This window comes from Colobus angolensis, unplaced genomic scaffold, assembly GCF_000951035.1.
Source record: "Colobus angolensis palliatus isolate OR3802 unplaced genomic scaffold, Cang.pa_1.0 Scaffold15, whole genome shotgun sequence".
Lineage (NCBI taxonomy): Eukaryota > Metazoa > Chordata > Mammalia > Primates > Cercopithecidae > Colobus > Colobus angolensis.
Genome location: NW_012114599.1, coordinates 5689989 through 5714443, shown reverse-complemented (window position 1 = coordinate 5714443; position 24455 = coordinate 5689989). Strand labels below are relative to the sequence as shown.

Genomic DNA, 24455 nt, shown 5'->3' with positions numbered 1-24455 from the left:
CACCATGTTAGCCAGGATGGTCTCGATCTCCTGACCTCGTGATCCACCCGCCTCGGCCTCCCAAAGTGCTGGGATTACAGGCTTGAGCCACCGCGTCCAGCCTGCTTTTATTTTCAAAATTTCTGCAGTGCACATGTATTACTGTTTAGGGTCTCAAAAAATAGTCTTTTCAAAAAAAAATGAATCACTCATTTCTGATAGTTTCAATTTTACTAAAAAGTTGGACGAATCACCAGGCTTCACTCTCTGAAAGTCCTTTCATAGAAAATATTTCTTGGTTCATCTGGAACTAATGGCTTGAAGAAAGCAATATTGGTATTTCTGATAATCACTTTTATGATCTCCAGTATTCCTGATGGTCAAGCCACAGTCCTACCTCTCTGACTCTACTGACATCATAAAGGCATTGCTCTACTTCCTGTAAGTGTAAAAGGTAAAGTCTGTGACCTCAAGAGTAGTTATGCAACGCTCTTAGACAGAATTCCAGAAGTGTGTATCTCTTAGAGGAAGATGCACAATTTTCTAGGCAAGAGTTGGCAACCTCAAAGGATTCCTCTTCACAATGGGAGTCTGTGCCTTTGGCTTCCACTGCAAAATGCTTACTCTCAATTAGAGGCTTATCATACAGGTAAGAAATGGTTTGTGCAGCTTACTAACTGGAAAGCCTGACTTTCTAGTAAATACTCCACTCTGCAGGCAATGTATTAAGATCTAGCTTCTGGCCGGGCGCGGTGGCTCAAGCCTGTAATCCCAGCACTTTGGGAGGCCGAGACGGGTGGATCACGAGGTCAGGAGATCGAGACCATCCTGGCCTACACGGTGAAACCCCGTCTCTATTAAAAAATACAAAAAACTAGCCGGGCGAGATGGCAGGCGCCTGTAGTCCCAGCTACTGGGGAGGCTGAGGCAGGAGAATGGCGTAAACCCAGGAGGCGGAGCTTGCAGTGAGCTGAGATCGCGCCACTGCACTTCAGCCTGGGCGACACAGCGAGACTCCGTATCAAAAAAAAAAAAAAAAAATCTAGCTTCTTTTCTCCTCTCCCTTTGCCAGACTTTTTACTTTAGGCCGTATTTCAAGCATCTATAAACCAGAGGTTATTCTCCTTATTCTAGAAGACACAATGATATAGGAAAACAAACTATAATGTTTCTCCCAGAAATCATAAGAAAACACATGAAACAACTGTACTGGGTATTGTCCACTATCTTTAAGATTTTGAATCAAGATGCTTCTGGACAGTGACCATATTACAAAAGAAAATGCAACTCACTATTTAACCTCTTCCATTTCAATGTTTTGCGAGTGTCTGTTTTTTCAACTTTTGATGGAGTTTACTTGTAGCACTAACTCAACACACTAATACTAGAGTCTACAGCATCCAAAATACAGACACATTTAAATACTCAGAGTTGTTTTGTTTCCAGATCAATATAATTAATCATGAGGGAAATGCAAATCAAAATCAGAATGAGATGCCACTTCACATCCATTAGGATGGCTATTACCAAAAAAAAAAAAGATAACAAGCATTGGTAAAGATGTAAAGACACTGGAACTTGTGCATGGCTGATGGGAGTATAAAATGGTGCTGCTGCTGGGGAAGAAGTTTGTTCATTCCCCAAAAAGTTAAACATGGAATTACCATAATGATATACCCAAAAGAACTAAAATGACTCAGATAATTTGTACATTAATATTCACTGCAGCATTATTCATCATAGCCAAAAAGTGGAAACAACCTAAATGTCCATCAACAGATGAATTTGGATAAAGAAAATGTGGTAGCTCAACATCACTGATGATTAGAGAAATGCAAATCAAAACCACAATGAGATACCATCTCGCACCAGTCAGAATGGCGATTACTAAAAAGTCAAGAAACAATAGATGCTGGTAAGGCTGTGGAGAAATAAGAGCACTTTTACACTGTTGGTGGGAATGTAAACTAGTTCAACCATTGTGGAAGACAATGTGGTGATGCCTCAAGGATCCAGAACCAGAAATACCATTTGACCCAACAATGCCATTACTGGATATATACCCAAAGGAATAAAAATCATTCTACTATAAAGATACATGCAACATATGTTTATTGCAGCACTATTTACAATAGCAAAGACATGGACCCAAACCAAATGCCCATCAATGATAGACTGGATAAAGCAAATGTAGTACATATACACCATGGAATACTACGCAGCCATAAAAACAAATGAGATCATGTCCTTTGCAGGAACATGGAAGAGGCTAGAAGCCAGCATCCTCAGCAAACTAACACAGGAACAGAAAACCAAACACTGCATGTTCTCACTCATAATTGGGAATTGAATAGTGAGAACACATAGACACAGGAAGGGGAACAACACACACCAGGACCTATTGGAGGCAGGAAGGGAGGGAGAACATCAGAACAACTAGCGAATGCGTTTGGGGCTTAAAATCTAGATGACAGGCTGAGTGTGATGGCTCACGTCTGTAATTCCAACACTTTGGGAGACCAAGGCGTGCAGATCACGAGGTCAGGAGTTCGAGACCAGCCTACCTAACATAGTGAAACCCTCTCTCTACCAAAAATACAATAATTAGCTGGGTGTGGTGGCATGTGTCTGTAGTCCCAGCTACTTGGGGGGCTGAGGCAGGAGAATCACTTGAACCTGGGAAGCAGAGGTTGCAGTGAGCTGAGATCACACCACTGTACTCCAGCCTGGGTGACAGAGTGAGACTCCATCTCAATTAAAAACAAACAAACAAAAAACCTAGATGACAGGTTGGTAGGTGCAGCAAACCACCATGGCACGCTTGTATCTATGTAACAAACCTGCACATTCTACACATGTATCCTGGAGCTTAAAGTAAAATAAAAATTAAAAAAAGAAAATGTGGGATGTGTGTATGCCGTGTATACTGATAAACCAACACACACACACACCCTACCCCCACCGCACAGTATGGACCAACCTTTCATATACCGCATGAAAGAAGCCAATAACATAAGGACAAATATTGTACAATTCCATTTACATGAGGTATGAGACCAGGCAAATCCAGAGAGACAGAAAGAACAGAGGTTACTAGGGGTGAGGGAGATGAGAGATGGGAGTTAGTGTTTAATAAGTACAGAGCTTCTGCTCGGGATGATGAAAATGTTCCAGAAGAGCACAGTGCTGATAAACGTTGTTGTGAATGCACATAATGCCACTGCATTGTGTATTCTTAAAAACAGCTAAAGTGGTAAATTAGAAAGAATATAACTGGCTGTTTAAAGAAAAATAACAATGTAATGTGAGTTTACAACATACATGAAAGTAAAATGTGTGACAATAACAGCACATAAACTGGGAGGAGAGAAACAGAAGTGCACTATTATTAAGTTTTTATACTTTAAGTGACATAGCGTAAGATCACTTGAGGGTAGACTGTGATAAGTTAAAGATACATACTGTAAACCCTAAAGCTATCACTAAAGTAAAAAAATTTAAAAAAAAAACAAAGAAAGATGGTTAATCAGCCAACAAATGAGTGAAAATGGAACCATGAAATATCAACAATAAAAAACGTAGCTTGATCCAAAGATTTCTAAGAAACTTCACGGTAAAGGGCAGGAAATATTTTTTATCATCCAGTGAAAGATTAGTTTATTAAAACCTACTCAGAAGCATAATTAAATCAATGAAAATGAATAGTAACAGCACTTACTGCCCAGACCGGTGATGTAAAACCCAGAATTGCGGCCTTAGCTCCATCAGCAACATAAGGAATAATATTTTCTCCCAGGCGTGTATCTCTGAACAATGCTCTAAGGATATTTAAAGCATGAACCTAAAACAAGAAGTTCAAAATTAGTTGTAGGTTGAAAACCGTGGCAATTCTAAATCTACACATATACAATAGCACAGCCTCAAAACAAAGAATTTACTGAATTACAAGCAATGGATAATTCACAAATGAAACAGCAGATTTAATAAAACACGTCCAGTAACTGATAAACCATTTTACAAAAAATTAGTAAGATTCAAACAATGCTATAAAAAAGCTTGATCCAATGCACATATGTAGAAGCCTGCACCTAAATACAGAGACATGTTATTTTCACACACACATGAAACATTTATTTTCTAAAATCCCTCAAACTTAGCCACAAATAAAGTCTCAACAAATACCAAGTACTTAATAACTTATAGATTATGCTCTGATCACCATGGAATTAAGAAACTTAAAAAAAAAACTTTATTTTTTATTTTATTTTATTTTTTTAGATGGAGTTTCACTCTTGTTGCCCAGGCTGGAGTACAATGATGTGGTCTCGGCTCACTGCTACCTCCACCTCCCAGGTTCAAGCGATTCTCCTGCCTCAGCCTCCCGAGTAGCTGGGATTACAGGTGTGTGCCATCATGCCCGGCTAATTTTTGTATAATTAGTAGAGACAGAGTTTCAACATGTTGGCCAGGCTGGTCTTGAACTGCTGACCTCAGGTGATCCACCTGCGTTGGCCTCCCAAGGTGCTGAGATTATAGGCGTGAGCCACCACACCTGGCCTAAAAAATGCTTTTAAAATTGGCACATTTTCAAACACATTAAACACTGGTCAAAATTTTTTTTAATATTTTGAAGATGCTACCTACATACCAATACTTGTAGGATGCAGTTTAAGTGAAATTAAAAAAAAAATGTATATCTCAAATGCTTCTATTTTTTTAAATGACTAGAATGATTGTGGTAAGTGACCAATTAAGTCAACAGAAAGAGAACAATAAACTTGAAACACAGAAAGAAAATAAAAATTTAGGGCAGAAACTTTTAAAATAGCAAAGATACAACTAAGAGCTTAACAAACCCAAAAGCTGATTCGCTGAAACAGAAATAAACCTCTGACAAGACTAACTAAGAGCAGAGGAGAGAAAGAAGGCACAAATAAATAAAAAATATTACGAAGGAGTTTGAAGCTACAGTGAGCTATGATAGCACCACTCCACTCCAGCCTGACTGACAGTACAAGATCCTGTCTCTAAAATAAAAAAATAATAATAATGTATGGTCTCATTTATGTAAAACTCAAAAAACAGAAAAAAATAAAACTAGAGGGTTGGAAGTTAGGCCCTTCTCTTGGAGAGAAGGGTGTGGACTGGAAGAGAGCAAGAGGGGGCTTTCAGTCGCTAGAAATGTTGTGTTTCTTGATGACTGTACAAATGTGTTCACTTTGTGAAACTGTACTGAGGTACACATATGATTTGTACACTTGTCTGTATATGTACTATAATTCCATCAAAAGATGCATATTTAAAAAAACAGGACAGAAACAGCATGAAAAGGAAAACCACAGGCCAGTCTCACTCACAAAACCAGTGAGAGATGCAAGAATGCAAAGATAATATTAAATTGAAAAAATCAATACAATTCATGACATCTGCAAATTCTAGAAGAAAATATATTTATCTCAAAAGATGCAAAAATATTCAATAAAATTCAATTTCCTTAATAAGATAATGGGTAGATTAAAAATTGCAATAAATTGATCAGAAACAACCTAAGGATGCCTGTTATCTCTCTTTATACCAAACTGTACTACAGGTTCCAGCAGCAAAGTACAATAGAAACTGTTTTTAAAAAACTAAAAATTAGAAAGTTAAAACATACTTAGCATTATTTGTCAAAGACATAAAACAAATCCAAAAGAATTTATAGATAAGTCATTTGCTGTATTACAGCAATTCTGATAGGCTGCTGAATACAAGCACGATAATAATCCAAAAATTAACTGCAATCTTCTCAAACAACAACAGATAATATAATATTTTAAAAATGCCATTCATAATTGCAAAAAAAAATAAGACATTAGAAATAAATCTCAAAAATAATCTGTAATACTTTTATGGGCTGGGCATGGTGGCTCAAGCCTGTGATCCCAGCACTCTGGGAAGCTGAAGCAGGTGGATTACCTAAGGTCAGGAGTTCAAAACCAGCCCAGCCAACATGACAAAACCATGTCTCCACTAAAAATAAAAAATTAGCCAGGCGTGGTGGTGCACGCCTGTAATCCCAGCTACTCGGGAGGCTGAGACAAGAGGGTTGCTTGAACCCAGGAGGCGGAGGTTGCAGTGAGCCGAGATCGTGCCATTGCACTCCAGCCTAGGCAACAAGAGCAAAACTCCCAAATAAATCAATACGTTTAAATTCTAACCAAAATTCCAAAAGGGCTTTTTATTGAGTTTAACAAGCTAATTCTAAATTTTTTATAGAAGAGCAATAGGCCAAACATAGCCAAGGTCATTCTGAAGAGAAAACAAAAAAAGATTCAACTTGCCAGATATTATAACTTTTATAAAGACACAATAATTAAAAGTGGTTTTAGGCTAGGTGTGGTGGCTCACGCCTGTAATCCCAGCACTTTGGGAGGCCCAGGCAGGCAGATCACTTGAGGTCAGGAGTTCAAGACCAGCGTGACCAACATGGTGAAACCCCATCTCTACTAAAAATACAAAAATTAGCCAGGCGTGGTGGCACAGGCCTGTAATCCCAGCTACTTAGAGGCTGAGGGGGGTGAACAGCTTGAACCCAGGAGGTGAAGGTTGCAGTGAGCTGAGATCACACCACTGCCCTCCAGCCTGGGTGACAGAGCAAGACTCCATCTCAAAAAAAAATAAAATAAAATAAAATAGTGGTTTTGCTCCAGGGATAGATTAATAGACCAATGAAAGGCAGCACAGAAACAGAACCACCTATCTATGAAAACACATAATAGAGGCAGTACAAATCAAGAAGAAAAGGATGTATTATATCAGAAATGTCTCCGTATCAGTCATCCAAATGGCAAACATTAAATCATTTTATTTTATTTTACACTAGCAAAGACAAATTACAGGTAACATAAAGACTTGCACGCACTCCAGCCTGGGTGACAGAGGAAGATCCTATCTGTAAAAAAATAATAATATGGTTTCCTTTACATAAAATTATGACAATTGTGACAAGTAAAACTTCAAAACTTTTAAAAGCAAATATAAAATATCTTTCTCAGTCGGGCGCGGTGGCTAACGCCTGTAATCCCAGCACTTTGGGAGGCCAAGGCAGGAGAATCACCTGAGGTAAGGAGTTCAAGACTAGCCCGGCCAACATGGCAAAACCCCGTCTCTACTAAAAATACAAAAATTAGCAGGGCATGGTGGCGGAAGTCTATATAATTCCAGTTACTCAGGAGGCTGAGGCAGGAGAATCGCTTGAACCTGGGAGGCGGAGGTTGCAGTGAGCCAAGATCGTATCACTGCCCCCCAGCCTAGGCCACGGAGTAAGACCTCATTTTGGAAAAAAAAAAAAGAAAGAAAAAAGAAAATATAAAAGATCTTTCTGATCTTGGGCTGAATTTCAGAAATAAGACCCAAATGTACAACCCATAAAGGAGAAAGCTAACCTATTCTATTTTATTAAAATTAAAAATTATCTATATAATAATAGAGACCACGAAGTAAAAAGAGAAACCATAGGTTGGGAGAATATATATGTAATTCAAGTAATCAAAAAGAAATCAATATCAAGAAAATATTTCTGAAACAACAACAAAAATTCAGCTCCTACAAAACAAAAATGAAGGGACAAATAACCAATATCAAAGTAAGCAAAGTCTTTCAACAGACAACTCTCAGAAGTAAACCAAAAGGCTAATAAACATATGAAAAGATGTTAAAGCTAACTAGTAATAAGAGAAATGCAAAATGAAACTAGAAAACAGCATTTCACACTAAGCAGAATGTCAAAAACTGTAAAAGTCTGATAATACAAAGGTGTTGATAAGCAATGGAAAGTCTCATACTCTGCTGACAGGAATATTAGTTCAACCACTTTGGAGACAACACAATAGTATCGAATTCAATATGTGTGTACCCTACAAACACTACAATTCTTCTAGGTATATAACCTGGAGAAACACTCACATGTGTAAGGAGACACATAAGAATGTTTGTTTCAGCATTGTTTCTACTACAAGAAAACTGGAAACAAAGCAAATGTCCATTCACAGAAGAAGGGATGAAATGAAATAGAATAAAATACTGTTCAGAAATGAAAGTGAACAGCGGCTGAACAGGAGCTTACTAACCTTAAAATATAATGTTGATTGACAAAACCAAAGTATAAAAAGTGTGAATAACAACATTCATGTAAAAGGAGATAAAAGTATGATGAAAATGCTTGGGAATGATAGTCACTAATTTGGGTTAGTGGTTATAGCTGAGGAGGAATAAAGGGGAACGAGATGTGGAAGAATCCACAGCATAACTAACAATCTCCGTAATGTTTAATTTCTTAAACTGGAATTGGTTTCAAATATGTTCATTATTCACTATATATTTCCGTATGCTGAAATATTTCAAAAGATACATAATAAAAATAATAAAGAAATGAACCTTGGGAGGGGAGAAGGAAAGCAAATTATCAACTAAAAAAGCTTAGAAGACTGGTCACAGACAAAATTTTTAAATCTCACCAATTTCATAAAAATGATCACTAAAATGCCACCACTTTGAAGTACAGTAGGGCAATAATTATCCAGCACTCGTTAAAATCAACCTCCATCATTTTTAGATGTTCTTATAAAAACAGCACAGGTTCAGCATCCCAAATCCAAAAATCTGAAATCAAAAAAGCTCCAAAATCCAAAACTTTTTTAAGCACCGACATGACATTCTAAGGAAATGCTCATTGGAGCATTTTAGATTTTCAGATTAGAGATGTTGACCCGTTCAGTATAATGCAAAAATGCCAAAAAAAAGAAGAAACAAAAATCTGAAATCCGAAACCCTTCTGGTTCCCAGCATTTCAGATAACAGATACACAGCATCTACTTTTTTAAAGTGATAGTTTAGGAAAACAGAACCAATTATATCTTTTTCACATTTCACTGAAAAATGTCTTGAAATCATCATTTTTGAACGGTGATTAACAACATTTTAGTCAATTTTTTAAAGAAATGAAGACATTTCATACCTATGGGCACTGGCCACTATGAGCCATATGACTACGTTCCATATGATTGTGGAAAAGAATCCCCATTCTTTTCCGCAGTCCACATTCTGGCCTGTGGGCTCCCTTTAACACCTCCCACAGACTCTAAAATACAATCCTATGTACTTACTGTACTTGATGGTAAACTTCAGCTCTCAGTCTGTTCCCTGACCTAGCATGGCTCTTTATAGTTGGGCAGGAGTGTCCTACTATAGGCTGGGCACGGTGGCTCACACCTGTAATCCTAGCACTTTGGAAGTCCAAGGCAGGCAGATCCCTGAGGTCGAGAGTTCGAGACCAACCTGGCCAACAGGTGATTGGGCCTGGTCTTGAACTCCCAACCTCAGGTGATTTGCCAGGTGTGGTGGCCCACGCCTGTAATCCCAGATACTGGGGAGGCTGAGGCATGGGAATTGCTTGAACCCAGGAGGCAGAGGTTGCAGTGAGCCAAGATCGCACCACTGCACTCCAGCCTGGGCAACAGAGTGAGACTGTCTCAAAACACAGACAAAAAAAGGAGTGTCCTACTATAAAGCATTAACTGAGGAAGCCCAGACTATAATGTACAAGCAGTACTTGACAGGTATTAATACTGACTCCCTAGTGGTGAAGCGAAGCTATGAGGAGCGCTTTAACTTCATACATACAGGTAAGTGACTAAAAGGAACTAAATGTGAACATCCCAAAAGTTAGATACCACATTTAAAGGAAATTTTCAACGGCCGAGTTACAAAATGTACATCAACTCAAAGAAGCACACATGAAATTCTAAAGTGCTAGCACATACACTTTCAAATTTGTGGATGCAGTAGTATTATAAAATAGCTTATATAAGCTCGATGTTTTCACCAGAGTTTAAAAATTGTTTGTTTTGATTAATATATTCAATTACAGCAATGGTTTATTTTGTGGATGGTAAAGACAAAAAAATAAAAATAAAAGCTATTCAAACAAGCTTCAAATGTCTGTCCAACGTTCAAGAGTTCTTTATCTCCAACAAATAATTTTTGTTAAAAAATAAAGCAAAGATTTAAAACCACTGCAGGAAGCTGAGACAGGATAACTGCTTGAACCCAGAAGGCAGAGATTGTAGTGAGCTGAGATTACGCCACTGCACTCCAGCCTGGGTAACAAGAGCGAAACTCCATCTCAAAAAAAGAGAAAAACAAAACGAAAACAACAACAACATGGAGGGTTTGTGTACTTCCATGATTACCTGGGGGACTGTGCTCTGTAAGTCATCTGTAGGCCCAGTCAAAGAGATTAACTCTTTCATTGTTATTTTCAACATATCCATTTTGCCTTTCTTTGATTCAGATGCCAACAGTGCCTATGAAAAAAGAATGTAAAAATTAACAGGGTTCTTAGTTTACATACACTTTTTTGCTGCTTCCCTGGATCAATTCCAAAATGCAAAATCCCCTTAATAAAAATATGTGGTTATCAAAGAAAGTTAATTAAGCCATGTGGCCCTGGACAGGTGGTTTAGCCTCACAGTTTAACCTACAGATTCTTCATCTCTAAGGTCACTTCCAGTTTGCTCATTAAATTTTACAATTCTAAAAGGCTAAAACTTATTGACAACTCCTTAAGAACCCTAAGTAGGTGGCAGTTCTCAGACACAATAAACAAATCAGTTTTAGTAACAAATTTATCTAATAAGAAAATTCTCTTCACTTAAAAAACAAAAAATCTCTGGATTAAATTTCTTGTAAGAATGTTAAGGCTCCCTGGAGATGAAGCAGTTAGTTAATTCTTCACCAAAGAATCATTACTTGGAGGACTGATCAAAGTATCTGAAACTCCATGGAACAAAAAGAAATACTGCAAACACCAAAGAGGTCCTATATTTAAAATTTTCAGTAGCTTACTTACTTACTTCATATCTAACACTTTGCCGATGTCCAATAAATATAAAAATAGGGTAAAAATAGGGTATTAAGTCACGTGAGGCAATAAAAAGGAACGAGGTACTAACATATATTACAACATGGATGAACTCTGAAAACATCATGCTAAGTGAAAGAAGCCACATGCAAAAGATCATACACTGTATGCTTCCATATATATGAAATGTCCAGGATGGGCAAATGTATAGAGCCGGAAGGTAGAATAGTGATTGCCTAGGGCTGAGTGGCAGGGGTAGAGAGAAATGGGAAGTAACTGCTAATGAGTATGGGAAGTTTCATGGGTTGATGTTCTAAAACTAAATAATGGTTGTACAGCTCTGTGAATATACTGAAAACCACTGAATGGTACACTTTAAAAGGGTGAATATATAGTATGTGAATTACAACTCAATAAAGCTGTTTAAAAAAATCACTTTAGTCACATTCTCAGACTCCCTTCCTCCATGTCTACTTTTCATGTTTGTAGCTACTGGCCCTCAAAAGTGAAAGTTTCAAGTTAGTCAGCTTCTTCTGAAGCATTTCAAATTTACAGAAGAGGAAAATAAAGACATACAAAAAAAAGTTTGGTTTAGAAGACATTTCTCATAGTTTATTTATGCTCAGATATTTTTTAAATGACTATTCAAAAAAACTTTGTCTATATTGAAAATAATTTTTAATCTGTCTATGCAAAAGGTAAACTCACAAACTAAGTAGGCAGTTCTTTTCCGTAGCTAACACTATGCAGATTTCCACCAAAACAGGAATATAATTTTATTAGCAAGTCATGCTAAGAGAAATGAAGACTTAAGCAGATTTTTTTTTAAATTTAGACTTTATTCAACTAAAATAAAGTGGAAAGCTACATTCAATACTTAGTACAAGTTGGGCACCAGAGCTGAAAGAAGCACATTGCACAAATATGCAGTGAGACCTTGATCCTGTCTTAACATTGGACCTCAGACAGACAAATGACATGTAAAAACACAAGGTCAGAGTGAATTACAGGCAGGAGAATGAAACACACTGATCCAGAATGGGTCAGATCAAAGAAAAGTTGATTTCTGAAGGTCACCAAAATCCGTACAGGAGAACTACTTTAATGATCTCTGTCAACAACCTCTGCAACTGATGCCCACTGTCACCAAAAAAATCATAAAGGGATTTTAGGAATTTGAGGGAGGAGTAAGAAAGAGAAGGAAAAAATGTAGGGGCACAAAAAAAAACAGAGACTTCATTCCATTTATTTTCAGGGCTTTTATTATACCACCACATTCCTGGATTTAATCTTACTATGCATTAAACAAAGGCCTTTCAGGATGGGGTCTGATTTAGTATTGTGAGGATACTGGTTTTTATTCTTTGGGTTCATGAAGGTAACAGTCTTAATTTCTAAATAAAATATTTTCCCATCAATAGCCATATCTAAATGTGCTGATATGAAGCAATCTTTAAGGTATAATACTAGTGAAATCAAAGAGCAAGCAGTGTATACATTTTCATATGTGTTTAAAGGGAAAACGGACTCACACACACATATTCTCATATGCAGAGAGGTTCAGGAGTCAGGCTGCCTGGGCTCAAGTCTTAACTCAGTTCTTACTGTCTCTGTGGCCTTTGGCAAGTCACTTAATATACCTAAACCCCAGTTTCTTCATCTAGAATATATAGATGATAATAGGGTACAGGGAAGGAGTTAATGAGGTAATGTATATGAAATAACCACTGATAAATGTCAGCTACTATTATGATTATGCTTATTTTATGGATGGACGTTTTATAGGAGAATTGAAAAGAAAATGTTAACACTGGTTGCCTACAGAGAGTACTGAAGGTCTTGAGATGAAAGGAAGACTATTTTGTTTTTTTTTTTTTAAATACAGTGGGGTGGTGGGGCAACATGTATACTTCCTGGAAGTGAGCAATGACTGTGCCACAGTGATGTCTGTCTACTTAATACACAGACAGAAATGTATAGCACCCTCTGTTGATACTACAAGATTGACCTTTTAGAGAGTTTGTTCCAAGAACAGATCTTGTCACAGGAACACACCGTCCCCACATTAAAACAAAGCCACAAATGCTATGGTGCTGAAAAGACAGAAATGTTCTTTATGTAATATGCTCATTTACATGTCAAACAGGTTAGGATACACTATCATCAAAGATAAATATAAACAAATGGCTAGGGTCCTACAGACAAGTACCTGTATATAGAAAGGAATTCCAGCACTGCGCCTTGTAGCACAGAGTTTAGATGAAGGATCACTGCATTTAATTTCCTCTAAAACACTCCATAGCCACTGCTCCGGCAGCTTTTGCAGACTCACATTTGGGCACCTAAAAGGCATATATAATCAAACATTCAGAATTAGGTATCAAAGTTGAAAGTACAAACTATTGATGTACATTTATACTGTTAAGAAAATAATAAACATCCTTATATTGAGAGGGGATGAAACTAAAAAATGTCTCATATTTTTCACCTACTTTCCTCTTTATTATGGGTCTTAAGATCTAAAGATTTCATTTCTAACAACTGCAGTGTTTAAAGCATGTGTCTTGTCCGTAAAATAAATTTTAATATGTTGGCCTCCATCCACACTCAAAATATTCAGGAAAAGGTTGATCATGGTCTCACAGATATTTCATACTATACAACTCAAGATTTCCAACACAGAGAATAGAAGTTTATCGTTTACTATAATTTATGTTCTGTTTATAGGGATTACATATATTCAAAGAAAACACACTTTAAACTGTATTTTAGCAATCATTTTCATTGCTCTCAAAATGAGGCCTAACACAAATAAAAGTTTTAACCAGATCCTCTGGAGAATTAAAGCAATGTATCTGGGAAGAGGCACAAACATTTTGAGGCGATTTGAACATTACATCAGTGAGCTTCTGCATTATCACATTAAGCATTATCTTAGAGTGCTCAAGAACATTTAATTTTTATAAAATTTTTCAATGTATGCCCTAGTAGACTGTATAACACTGCCCAAGGAATAACATACTCACTAGTAGGTAGACAAAATTATCTTAGCAAGACGGTACCTGGTTTTAACTGAAATTAATATATGAAAATTTGCAGACAAAGTCCAAAGGAAAAACACGTTTTTAAGTTGAGAAAGAAAAGTTGCAGAAAGATAACTGATTTCTAATTGATAGTGAATCTCTTAGGAACACATTTGTGATTTTTTTTTCTTTATTCTAGTTTGGCGTAAAATAGATAATTTCAGTTACTGACTAAACATTCTAAATAGCAACTCAGATCCAGCTGTATGTTTCACATAGAACAAAATATATAAATATTACTACTTTAAAGGAGGCATTTTTTAAAGTTTGACATGGACCTAAAAAATATTATTTCAGCCATAAATGTTACAATTACATCTCCCTACTCCTAGCAGGCTCTGTGATTCTAAAGATTTCCTTTTAGCATATCTTAAAATCCATCACCTCACCCTTGCTTCTTCAACACTCCTGCCCTTAGCCACCAAAACCAGCTATCAAAGCTCCCAACCACTAGATTAAAGAGATTCAGAGACACAACAACAAAATACAGTGTGTGAACCTTGTTTAGATCCTGATTTGAGCAAATGAAATGTAAAACAGACAGTCAAGTAACAGAGGAAATTTATATACATACTAGATATTAGATAACACCAAGAAATTCTTTATAAAATGTGCCATTGAACTGTGAACATGGAACAAAGGGTTCATATTTTTAGAGATGCATACTGAGTACATAGGAATAAAAATCACAAATCGGGGATGTGTTTTAGAATACTTCAGCAAACAATAATAAAAAGGAATAGATGAAGCAGTTGTGACTCAACTTTTGATCACTACTGAATTTGGATGATGAGTAAAGGCGGTTTATTATTCTCTCTACTTTTAAATATATGTGATATACATACACACAAATACACACATTTGGAATTTTTCATAATAAAAATAATTGCCCCACACTTTTGTATTTTTAAGGATTGAGGTTACTTCCCAATCACTGGATTTTATATCTTTTTAAATTAAGATAAATGTCTTGTGTTTTGTGAAATAATTTACCTACTCTATTAGTAATATTGCCAGCTTGATATAATCCTCACACAGTTGCCCAATCAAAAACTGAAATTCAGATTTCTAAGAGTAATTACTTAAGTGCTAATGATATAGATTACTGCCTGCTTTTGTTCCTTCTTCACTGTAAAAAAAAAGAAAAAAATGGGCCAGGTGAGCGCAGTGGCTCACACCTGTAATCCCAGTACTTTGGGAGGCCGAGGCAGGAGGATCACATGATGTCAGGAGTTCAAGACCACCTTGGCCAACATGACGAAACTCTATTTCTACTAAAAATACAAAAATTAGCCACGCATGGTACCAGGCGCCTGTAATCCCAGCTACTCAGGAGGCTGAGGCAGGAGAATCGCTTGAACTCGGAAGGCGGAGACTGCAGGGAGCCAAGATGGTGCCACTGCACTCTAGCCTGGGTGACAGAGCAAGACTCCATCTCAAAAAAAAAAAAAAAATTAAAGCAAAAACCTTTTTTTTTTTTTGGTGATTTAGCTACCCAAGAAGCAGCTGGAATTATAGAGGTGAATAAGGTAAAGAGTACTTGATCTAATATCTGTGGGTTTAATTTATACTTGCATTTTCTTCCTAGAACCATGGGCAAGTCAAAACCAGCTGACAGATAAATGCTACAGCCTAAGGTCAAGTCTCCTGTAGGGGATTCGATACGTAGGAAAAACTAAGGGGAAGAAGGAACTGCAGAACATGAGAGGTACTTTCCTATTTCCTTAATTTCCTAAGTGTGTTGAAATATAAATACACTAAATACTAGTTCAATAATGCTCCTCAACTGTCAGTAGGCCTCCCCTGGGCCTCCCTGCATGAGCCCACAGTGTCCCTGGCAAAACCAACCACTCCAAGAAGGCAGGCAGGTCTGGAATCAGAGTGGAACCCCTCACTATGCATCACCCTTCCTTGCATGAACTTTCAATGGCTCTTGACTATTAACCAAATGATTTAACTCCTCTTCTAACTTGATCAAACTCTCCCAGCTTGAAAGGTTGCCTATGACCTGGACCCAACCCTCCTACTTAAATCTAACCTTAACTTTTCCAAGTTCCTACACAAACTCTTCTGGTCTAGTAAGATTGTTTTTTGCTGGTTCTCATACTAACATACAACACACACACACCACAAACACACACACCTCATACTCCCAACTAAGCATTTGTTTATGGTCTCCACACATATCCCTATTCATCCAAATGATGAAAGTTCCTCCAAATACTGCATCTCACGAGGACTTTTCCTTTCTCTAAACTTCTAATTAACTTGAAGCAACTACTAGGTATTAGGCATACATGGGATCAGTACAGTGTCATGGAAGGGCTGGAATCTGAACTAGACTTTGAAGGATGTGTAGGTCGAATGGTGGAAGGCCCATATATGAGAGCTGAGGAAGTAAAAGATGAGATTACTGGGGAAAGAGCTAGGTCAAGGCCCCAGAGGCAACTCCCTAATTTAGATACTTGGCTAGTATAACTGTAAACAGTTAACTGGGCCTATTTATTCCCTTGAGTATTACATACTAAGAACCAAATGCTCCTTGTTAATTTGCGGAATTTGAAAACAGAGGCCAGAAAAATGCTCTACAAGGTCAAGGCTGGCAAACTGCCATCGATAGAGTCCTCTTTGCCCATTGCACCATGGACCCAGGAACCTCAGGAGCTCTGGGAAACGCTCAAGGCACCAGCTCCTACCATCTAGTCCGAACCTTCTTATTCTGCTCTGGAATTCCCCAGCATCAAACCAGCTTTTCTGCAGAATTCTTTACTTGTCTGGTTTCCAATGTGAACTTTGCCACTGGATCCTATTCCTCTGATTCCCTTGCTTCTTAGCTCTGCACCTCTCCCAGGCAAGTACTGCCTTCAAAGCCATACAAGGGAATCTGGTCCAATAATGGAACTCCCACACTCCCTTTTTACTAAAATGAAACATGCTACATTTTAGACAAAATCTACTTACAAGTTTTTTGTTTGTTTTTGTTTTGTTTTGTTTTTGAGACAAAGTTTCACTCTTGTCGCCCAGGCTGGAGTGCAATGGCGCGATCTTGCCTCACTGCAACCTCTGCCTCCTGAGTTCAAGTGATTCCCCTGCCTCAGCCTCCCAAGTAGCAGGAGTTACAGGCACGCGCCACCACGGCCAGCTAATTTTGTATTTTTAGTAGAGATGGGGTTTCTCCATGTTGGTCAAGCTGATCTCGAACTCCCGACCTCAGGTGATCTGCCCACCTCGGCCTCCCGAAGTGCTGGGATTACAGGTGTGAGCCACCACACCCGGCCACAAGTTTTATTTAAACTATCTTATTGGAAATATACTTCTCTGCCACAAAGGAAAGAAAAACAAGTATTTGTTGAATGTCTATTACATGTCTGGCACAGCATTAGGCTTTTCGCAGCTGCTCTTACTTCATTCTTAGAACAAACTATGAGAAAGCTATTTTTCCCAACTAATAGATGAGAGGGAATATATTACAGTGGCTAGGAACACAGATTATGGATCCACGTTATCTGGTTTAGAATCCTTTCTCTGCTACCTAGTAACTGTACGATCCAAGGCAATTTACTAAATTTCTCCATTTTCTCACTTTGCTGTTTTATAAAATGAAGGTTTTTGGAAGGATTGAGTTTGTTCTTATGTCTAATAAGTTATTAATGGCCATTTTCTAAAATCATCTGTTATTATGAGAAAAGCAAGTATTAAAAGTTTCAATTGAAATAATAGAGATGAAATAGCTGAGTTTCCATTTTGACAGGACATCCCCCTACAATGCAAGCTAATATTAACAATATGTAAAATATACAAATAGAAATCCCAAAACAAGCTGAGTCCAAAAACAAGATAATCATCTGGGTAAAAAATGAAGAGAAATGTAAAGCAGTGAGTATGCTGATACCAGAGACCCACAGGGTTACAGATTTAGAAGCAGTAGTGGCAGCCAAAGAATTTCAGCAGCCTCATCTCTTTTGAAAAGAATCTGAAAAAGAGCTAGCTACTGCCAGAACTGTCTGAGGCTGTAGCAGTAGGAAGAGCCATGGGCACAGGGAGCCTCTGAATCAGGCTGACTACTAACTCAGTGACTAGATCTACGATATCCCCAATTTCACTGTGAGGTGGGAGACCCAAAATGCCACTACCTAATCTAGTTCCTCTGATAAGAGAGGAAACAACCTAGAAAGAAATCAATAAAGAAAACAAAAGGCTCCCATCATAGCCAGCAAGCCAAAATTCAAAATATAGAAATAAATTTTATATTAAGAAAGACAATCTAAAAAAAAAATCAGTAATAAGAACACAGTTTCACTCCATATGAAACTAATTTTATGGAGCAGTTTGACAAAGACCTTAAAATAACTATGTTTGGGATACTGAAGTGATAAATAAGAGAATAATTTCTATTTAAGAAGAGTGAACTGGGCATGGTGGCTCACATCTGTAGTCTCAGCAACTCAGGAGGCTGAGGCGGGAAGATCACTTGAGCCCAGGAATTCAAGGCTACAGCGAGTTATGATGGCACCACTAGACTCCAGTGTGGATGACACAGTGAGACTCTGTCCCTTAAAAAAATAAATAAATAAAGAGCAAGAAATCATGTAAAGCAAGCCGTACTGAAATAAGAACAGGCATGTATAAAAATAAAAAAGATTAGAAATATCAGAAATAAAAGTATACTTTCAGCCAAGCATGGTGGCTCACACCTGTAATCCCAGCACTTTGGAAGGATGAGGCAGGCAGATCACTTGAGCTCAGGAGTTTGAGATCAGCCTGGGCAATATGGTGAAACCCTATCTCTACAAAAAACAAAAATTAGCTGGGCATGGTGGCACTTGCCTGTAGTCCCAGCTACTTGGGAGGCTGAAGTGGGAGGATGGCTTGAGCCTAAGAGGCAGAGGTTACAGTGAGCTGAGATCATGCCAAGGCACTCCAGCCTAGGTGACAGAGTGAGAACCCTGTCTTAAAAACATATACCTATTTTTTAATATACATATATATATACACATACACACACACACACACACACATACATACACACACACATATAAAACAGATGAAATGAATTCTAAAGAATTAGTGACTTAGAAGACAGTCTTCTGGGAAATTTACCCAAAACAGTATACAGAATGAAAAAACCATAAAGTATGTGTATGTGTACACATACGATAGTTCCACACCTGGACATAGCATAGCAAAATTGTGACTAATAAAAAAAATGTAAAAGCCACAGGAGATTTAAAGAAAAAAAAATTGGAGATCTACAAAGGAACATCAATTATACCAAACACAAGTTTCTCACTGGCAATAACAAAAGCACTGAAGGAAAATAACTGTCCACCAGAATTGTATACCCCATTAAAGTATACTCAAAAGCATAGGTAAGAAAAAGACAGTCTAAAATACACAAAGAGTAAGTCTGCCTTCCGGAGACTCTCCCCAAAAGAAATTCTAAAGGATGTACTTCAACAAAGTACACCCACAGTAGTTTCAATGGGGTGTCTACTAGATTTGCCAAACTTGCCCCAAACTAAACTCCTGATCTTCCTTCAAAAACCTACTCTACCCACAGTCTTGCCCATCCTAATAACAAATCGATCTCTTCAGGGGCTCAAGCCAAAAACTTTGTAGTTACGCTCTCTCTCTCAAATAGCAAATCTAATCTATCAACAGACCTTGCCTGATCTATCTTCACATTACATCCAGATTCAGATCACATTTTACTTCCTCCACCACTTTCCAAGTCATCACTATCTCTTTTCTGTAGTATAGCAATATTGTAACTAATTGGTCTTTCTGTTTTCACTATTATAGTCTATTATCAACACAGCAGTAAGAGTAATCCTTTTAAAAGACCAGATCATGTCACTCCTCTGTTCACAAACACGCCAATGGCCCCCTCTTTTATCAGAGTAAAAGCCAAAAGTTCTTACATAATGTCTTAGGCTGTCTAGTCCTTGTAACTTCTCTGATCTCATCTACAACTCTTTCCCATGCTTACACTACTCCAGTCATAAATGCTTTACCTGATGCTCCTTAAATACCTACCCCAAGCCCAAGCCTCTCAGGACTTTTTCACCTGACATTCTCTCTGCTGTGAATGCTCTTCCTCGAGGTATTTACATTGTGGTTGTACAACTGCTAATTTTTGTATTCACTATACCTTCCAGTACATGCAAATATCTCACACTAATGTTTAAAAATTGGGTAAAATAAGGGGTAGACGAGAGGGAAGCTAAATAATTTGCTCAAGGTTACATAACATTTACGTGGCAGAGAGAGAATTAAAATGTATATTGACACCAAAGCCCTTGCCTAATAAAAAGGCATTATTTCAGTGTGCCTGCCCTAAATGTTCAGATCTGGCTTATGATGAAGATGCTATCAACTCTCTATTATTTGTTTTAGTGAATTTCACTATTTTATTTTTTAAAGAGATCTATCAGGTACCTAGTGGTTGCTTTGTACTCTGCTATGTCCTAAAAAACAGAACCATAGAATAAAAATTCCAAAGGGCACATAATTTACAAAATGTTTTCATGTGGCTTTGGAATGTATTACCAGAGAATACCATTTTTAAGATATTATCTTCCTGATCATGTTTTATTCAGGTTACTTTTATTTCATTCCCTGAACATCTACCATTGGGGTGGGGGTTAAAGTATTAATAGTTCTAAATGAACTGGGTGACATGAATGGAAGCCACTCAGTGGATAACCTCTTTGGGACTGACTTGAATTGAATTGTGTCTCATTTGTTTTCAAGGTACCCCCACTCCCTTAGGGAACTGGGGAAGTTTATTACTACTAATAAACTGTTTTCTTATATTAACTGAATGATTCATGGTAGCCTAAAGAAATGACTTCACCTGCAAATACAAAGCAATTCATTTCACATTCAAATATGAAGTACATTTAAAGCCAACATATTGAAGCAAAATTCCCAGAAAAGACTCAAACTGCCAGGAAGGTAGTTATGTATAACCTCCACTGAGTAAGGTAAGCCTCTGCCAATACCTTTACTTACCAAACAATACTTTACCTACCAAGCACAAGAAGGAAGAAAAGCCTTTCCCTTTCCCATAAACAAAGACTTCCACTTTGTTAGGTTTAAGAACAAGTGGCAGCTTAGAAAGGAATCGTACACTTTCTGGGAATAGAAACTTTATGTCCATTTATTTTACACATTCATGAAGTTCCTCATTTTTTCATCCAGTCCCCTCCCCACTTCCATGCAACTCTATCACACACGTGTACTTCATTTATTCATAATCTTAAAGTTACCTACTAGGGTCCATAAATATTAATGTGCGTACAATTTCCAAGATATCTTCTATTTTTATATCCATGTGGTTGGAGACTCTCAGAAAACACAAAGATTTCCCAGGGAGAACAAAATCCAAACTCCTCATCTTGGCTCACAAAGCCCTACGTATCTGGACAATCTCATTAAACTTCATCTTATACCATTCTGTTCTTTAATACACCATGGACTCTGGCACTAGTGGATCTCATTGCTTGGAAAGCTCTTCTTCAGAAAAGGTGCTGCTTCTTGCCATTCAGGCCTTGGCTGAAATACTACTTTAGTTGGAAAGAATCTTTCTTACCACCAAACTTTATCACATAAAAATACAGACTGCTGGCAGATAGTTTATTATTTTCTACATCTCCATGTATCAGGGACACATTCCTTCCTGCTATTTCTCTATTCCCAGCACCTATAGCAGGGCCTGGCACCCTATAGGGAGCTCAATAAATATTTGTTGAATAAATGAATGACACATAATTTACTAACTCCATTGAGTATGGAGTCTAACAAACCAGGCTGACAAAGAAAGAGGGTACAAAAACTAGAAAAGGAAGTATAAACAAAAATGTTTTCCAACGAGAAGTGCCACTGTTAGAGCCAGCAATTGATGCGGCTGTTTAGCTTCCTGTAACAGGTACAAACACATTCAGCAAATCTCCACATATCAGGGTTATAGTATTCATACAAGAATATTTCCTACTGCAATCCCCAAACAGCCTACCAAAATCAACTCTATTAATCTAACTGCTACCCCAAGAGATCATTTTTTCCAAGACCCAAGAACAAAACCAAGTATAGAGTTCAAAAGCAAGTATAGTTCAGGTTCACATAAAAGTGTTATTTAACCGAGGTTTGTACACTTGTGAACACAGAGTAGAAACTACATTTCATATCAGCAATGTCTCTGAGTTTTAACAATAGTTATAAAATTAAATTCAAGATGATAACTTTTTCCTTTCTTTCTTAAGGCTCTTTAGGAGATCTCCTCTAGGTCCATAGCTTCATCTATTTCCTGTTTGGCTGACTTTCAAATATATACCTCCAGCTGGAGTGAACAACTGTCCCTATTTGCCTGGGACTAAGGGATTTCCCAGAATGCTGGACATTCACTGCTAAAATATTGGGGAAGTCCCAGGTCATGCTATCTCCAACATGAACCCTTGTGTCAATCTCCTGACCTGTATTTCCAACTGTCTGCTATCCCACTAGGCAGCCTCCCAACACCACCTTTAACTCAGCATGTTTAAAGCATTGTTCTCCCTCCCATCGTGCCCTTCTTCTTGTCTTGCTTTTTTTTCCATTATTGGCATTAATTATTATTCCTACCACCTAGGATAGACAGTTCAGTGAGTGGATCTTTGCCTTGGTCTTTAACGTATCTCTTGTAAATTATGCGACTTACTTATCTAATCCCAAAGATTAAAATGCTAGGTTGAAAGTTCCTCTAAGAACAAGGCCCATGTTTTACCAATATTTTCATCCTACCTATCACAATTCCTTATAGAAAGCAATATCAATAAACTTTTGTTAAACTGCTAACCTCTGAAACACTATGAAATTCCAGAAAAACATTTACATTCTAGTGCTGGCTCAATCACCAACTACATGTGTAGCTATAGATAAATCACTTGATTTCTCAGTGCTTTAGAATGCAAATAAAATAAAAATGCTTTGAAAATTCAATGACCATTCTCTGGGCTATATAGAGAAGATAATGACTCTAAAATACATAAGCACCAAAGTTCCTGATGAGAATGTCCCCAAAACTCCTCATCATGGTCCCATACAATCCTTAGTCCCTTGTTCAAGTCCTCACATCCCTCTCTTAGTTCCACAGAGTTATATGTTTCCTATTTAGACTCTGGTAATTATTTCTAGGTTCACAATAACTGTGGCCTACCATATCATATTCTCAATGGTCAAAGAGAGCTCAATCAAACACAGCATCTGGCACACAGTAGATGTTTAAGAAATCTTTTGTTGAATAATTAAATAAGGAGCAACTAGTGCTGGTGCCAGCTGGCGCACATTCGCTGTGCCTGCAGGTAGGCATAAAATTGACAAACCAGGTATAAAAAGCAGGGAGCTGGAACTCTAAGTCTTCTCAATGGTGAGGTCACTGTGCCTATAAAAAGCAGAATAGAGTTCTGGCTATTCAATGAACCTTCTGTCTGCTCCCCAGCAAGGAAAGATTTCTTTATAAGGAAGTGATTTCAAAACTTCAGTGTTGCTGGTGTTTATGATAATGAAGGAATTGAGAAGTAAAAATGAAACCATGCAAGGTTCCCAAGAACAATACAGCAAACCCTAGTTGTTTGTTTTGGTTCTTCATCACACAATCCAGGGCCTAGCAAGGATATAAAAAGAAAGGTTCTTGAGTGAAACAGTCCTTGGTTCTTTGAGCCAACTCTGCGTAGGCACCAACCACAGCCATGGGGAATTCCAAAATCCTGCTTTTGTTAGTGAATGCCTTTCCACTAAATAAGCAGACAGCCTCTTGTCTGAAGGCATTTTGTTTTTATTTGGTTATCTTGTCAAATTAATACAAAATAATCAGTGTCTTTAGCCTCTGAGCACATTGTAAAATTGCAACCTTCTTAAAAGGGGTTCAAGGTTCATCATAAACAACTCAGTAACACAAAATGTTATTAATCTACAAAATATGGCCAGGCGCAGTGGCTCACGCTTGTAATCCCAACACTTTGGGAAGCCAAAGCAGGAGGATCTCTTAATCTCAGGAGTTGGAGACCAGCCTGGGCAACATGGCACAAGCCCATCGCTATAAAAAATACAAAAAATTAGCCAGGCGTGGTGGTGCACACCTGTAGTCCCAGCTACTCAGGAAGCTGAGGTAAGAGGACTGCTTGAGCCCAGGAGGTTGAGGCTACAATGAGCCAATATCACACCACTGTGCTCCAGCCTAGGCAAAAGAGCAAGACCCTATCTCAAATATTTATACACACATATACATACATATATCAGCAACAACAACAACAAATGGTTTACCAGTCCTCAAGGAAGCTTACTAAAAATGTATCCAGCTTCTCTCGGTCTTTTATATCTGAAATCCTGACTTTCCCAATCAGAAACTACAAAGCAGCACTGTATGAAGAGTAGAAATTCTTAAAGAGGGAGGAAGGGAGGGAAGAAAAAAGAAAGCAAAGGAGGGAGGGAGGGAGGGAAGGAAAGAGGGA

General features: G+C 37.8%; 1 protein-coding gene across 3 annotated transcripts in view; it reads right to left on the bottom strand.

Annotated features, from left to right (window-relative positions):
• Window positions 1–24455, bottom strand: part of THADA (thyroid adenoma associated) — a 359044-nt gene that overhangs the window by 259349 nt on the left and 75240 nt on the right. For all 3 annotated transcript variants that reach the window (XM_011935906.1, XM_011935908.1, XM_011935907.1), the window contains 3 exons: window positions 13092–13224; window positions 10212–10325; window positions 3698–3820 (listed from right to left, as the gene is read on the bottom strand). In XM_011935906.1, coding sequence (XP_011791296.1) covers window positions 3698–3820; window positions 10212–10325; window positions 13092–13224 — 370 coding nt within the window. The remainder of the gene's footprint in view (window positions 1–3697; window positions 3821–10211; window positions 10326–13091; window positions 13225–24455) is intronic.